Genomic DNA, 1312 nt, shown 5'->3' with positions numbered 1-1312 from the left:
ACGCTATACTACCTTGCGAGTACTTCCGACTGTATTACATTCTCGATGCGTTTCTGTAGCTCCTGTTGTGTCGGTGGTACCCCCTTATCGTAGTAAATGAGGAGAGTGCATCCCTGAGGCCCTCCAGTCTGCTGTGGCTCGACTGGGCTGCTAGTGGGAGTATCCGACATGTCGCCACTGATGGTTTTCGAAAAATATAATTCTATAACGGGCAGTGATTCCTCTTGGAAAGAGCACTCGTCCACGGATAAGGAGAATGATGGTCCCTTACGATGATGAACAGATCCCTTGCTCGACTTGCACATTCTTGTATTTTCTTACCATATTTTTGTCACGCCCCACGAAACTCATACCCGTGACGAGGAACGGCGTATCTTCACGATCAAGGTATGACAAACCTGGTGTAGGAACATACCGATGAGGGCAGTCTTAGAAAAAGAGATGATGATTGAATAACTAATTGAAGCCGTGCCGGTTGCATTGAATTTTCACACTGTGAGTGGTGTCCTATCGTGGTCGGCCTTCCTGGCTGTATAAAGAGTCGTTGGTTGGTCGATTCTATTATCTCACTTGTGCGGTTTGCCCTTGTTCTTCTGCTGGCCAAAGTTGGGCTAAGGAGAAGTGATCTACTTTAATAAGATAAGACCGCCCATGGTTGACTCGAGGCAATACCCTCTCAATACTATCATCATCATAAACCATAGTGTCCACTTATAGAACTGCGATACTGATCTACAGTATACATTCAACTATGTACTGAACTCAAAGATAATTACACTAAGCGACATAAGATCGTATCCTACCGTAACAGCGTGAACGTCAGGCGGATGAGGGTTGTAATGGTATCCCATGCATGGTACCCGAGTATCACACTGAGGTCCTCGAATATACTCTCAAAGATTCCCAAAAGTCTCTTTACTGGTCATGTGTTACACTGGCTTTGTACTGAGCTCTTCAATTTCGTCTTAATATGACTTATATCGAATGATAGAGTATTCTAAGGTTGATCGAGCTAGATACCAATGGCATAGGGGGCTCATCCGCACCAGTGAGAGGGTTCACCGGCACCAATCACCTCGAAAGTTTATCCACTCAGCAACTGGTACGGAGGGCGGCCTACGGCCGCCCCGCAAGCCCTCAGTGCTTCACGCTTTGCAATCGGAGGGTTTTCGGGGTTGGCCGTTTTCCTCGATTTTGCCAAGTGCACCAAACGCGCGGTTGAGGAAGTGCAAGATTTACCAAGTTCTCCAAGATAACCGTCTCAAAAATGATCCGGCGTGTCCAAACACTGTCACTAAACTTTGTGTCCTAA

At 46.6% G+C, this 1312-nt stretch overlaps 1 protein-coding gene across 1 annotated transcript in view; it reads right to left on the bottom strand.

Moving 5' to 3' along the window:
- The window catches only part of Pmar_PMAR024058 (coatomer beta subunit, putative), a gene marked incomplete at its 5' end in the record, with an annotated part of 4799 nt that extends 3873 nt beyond the window's left edge, over positions 1–926 (bottom strand). Inside the window, one exon of the mRNA XM_002775791.1 lies at positions 920–926. Within this exon, the coding sequence (XP_002775837.1) occupies positions 920–926 (7 nt within the window). The remainder of the gene's footprint in view (positions 1–919) is intronic.
- Positions 927–1312: the final 386 nt, after the last annotated feature.

The sequence above is a fragment of the Perkinsus marinus genome (assembly GCF_000006405.1).
Source record: "Perkinsus marinus ATCC 50983 genomic scaffold scf_1104296955314, whole genome shotgun sequence".
Classification (NCBI taxonomy): Eukaryota; Perkinsozoa; order Perkinsida; family Perkinsidae; genus Perkinsus; species Perkinsus marinus.
Note: the sequence above shows the minus strand (reverse complement) of the source record. Positions and strands in the feature narration are given on the sequence as shown.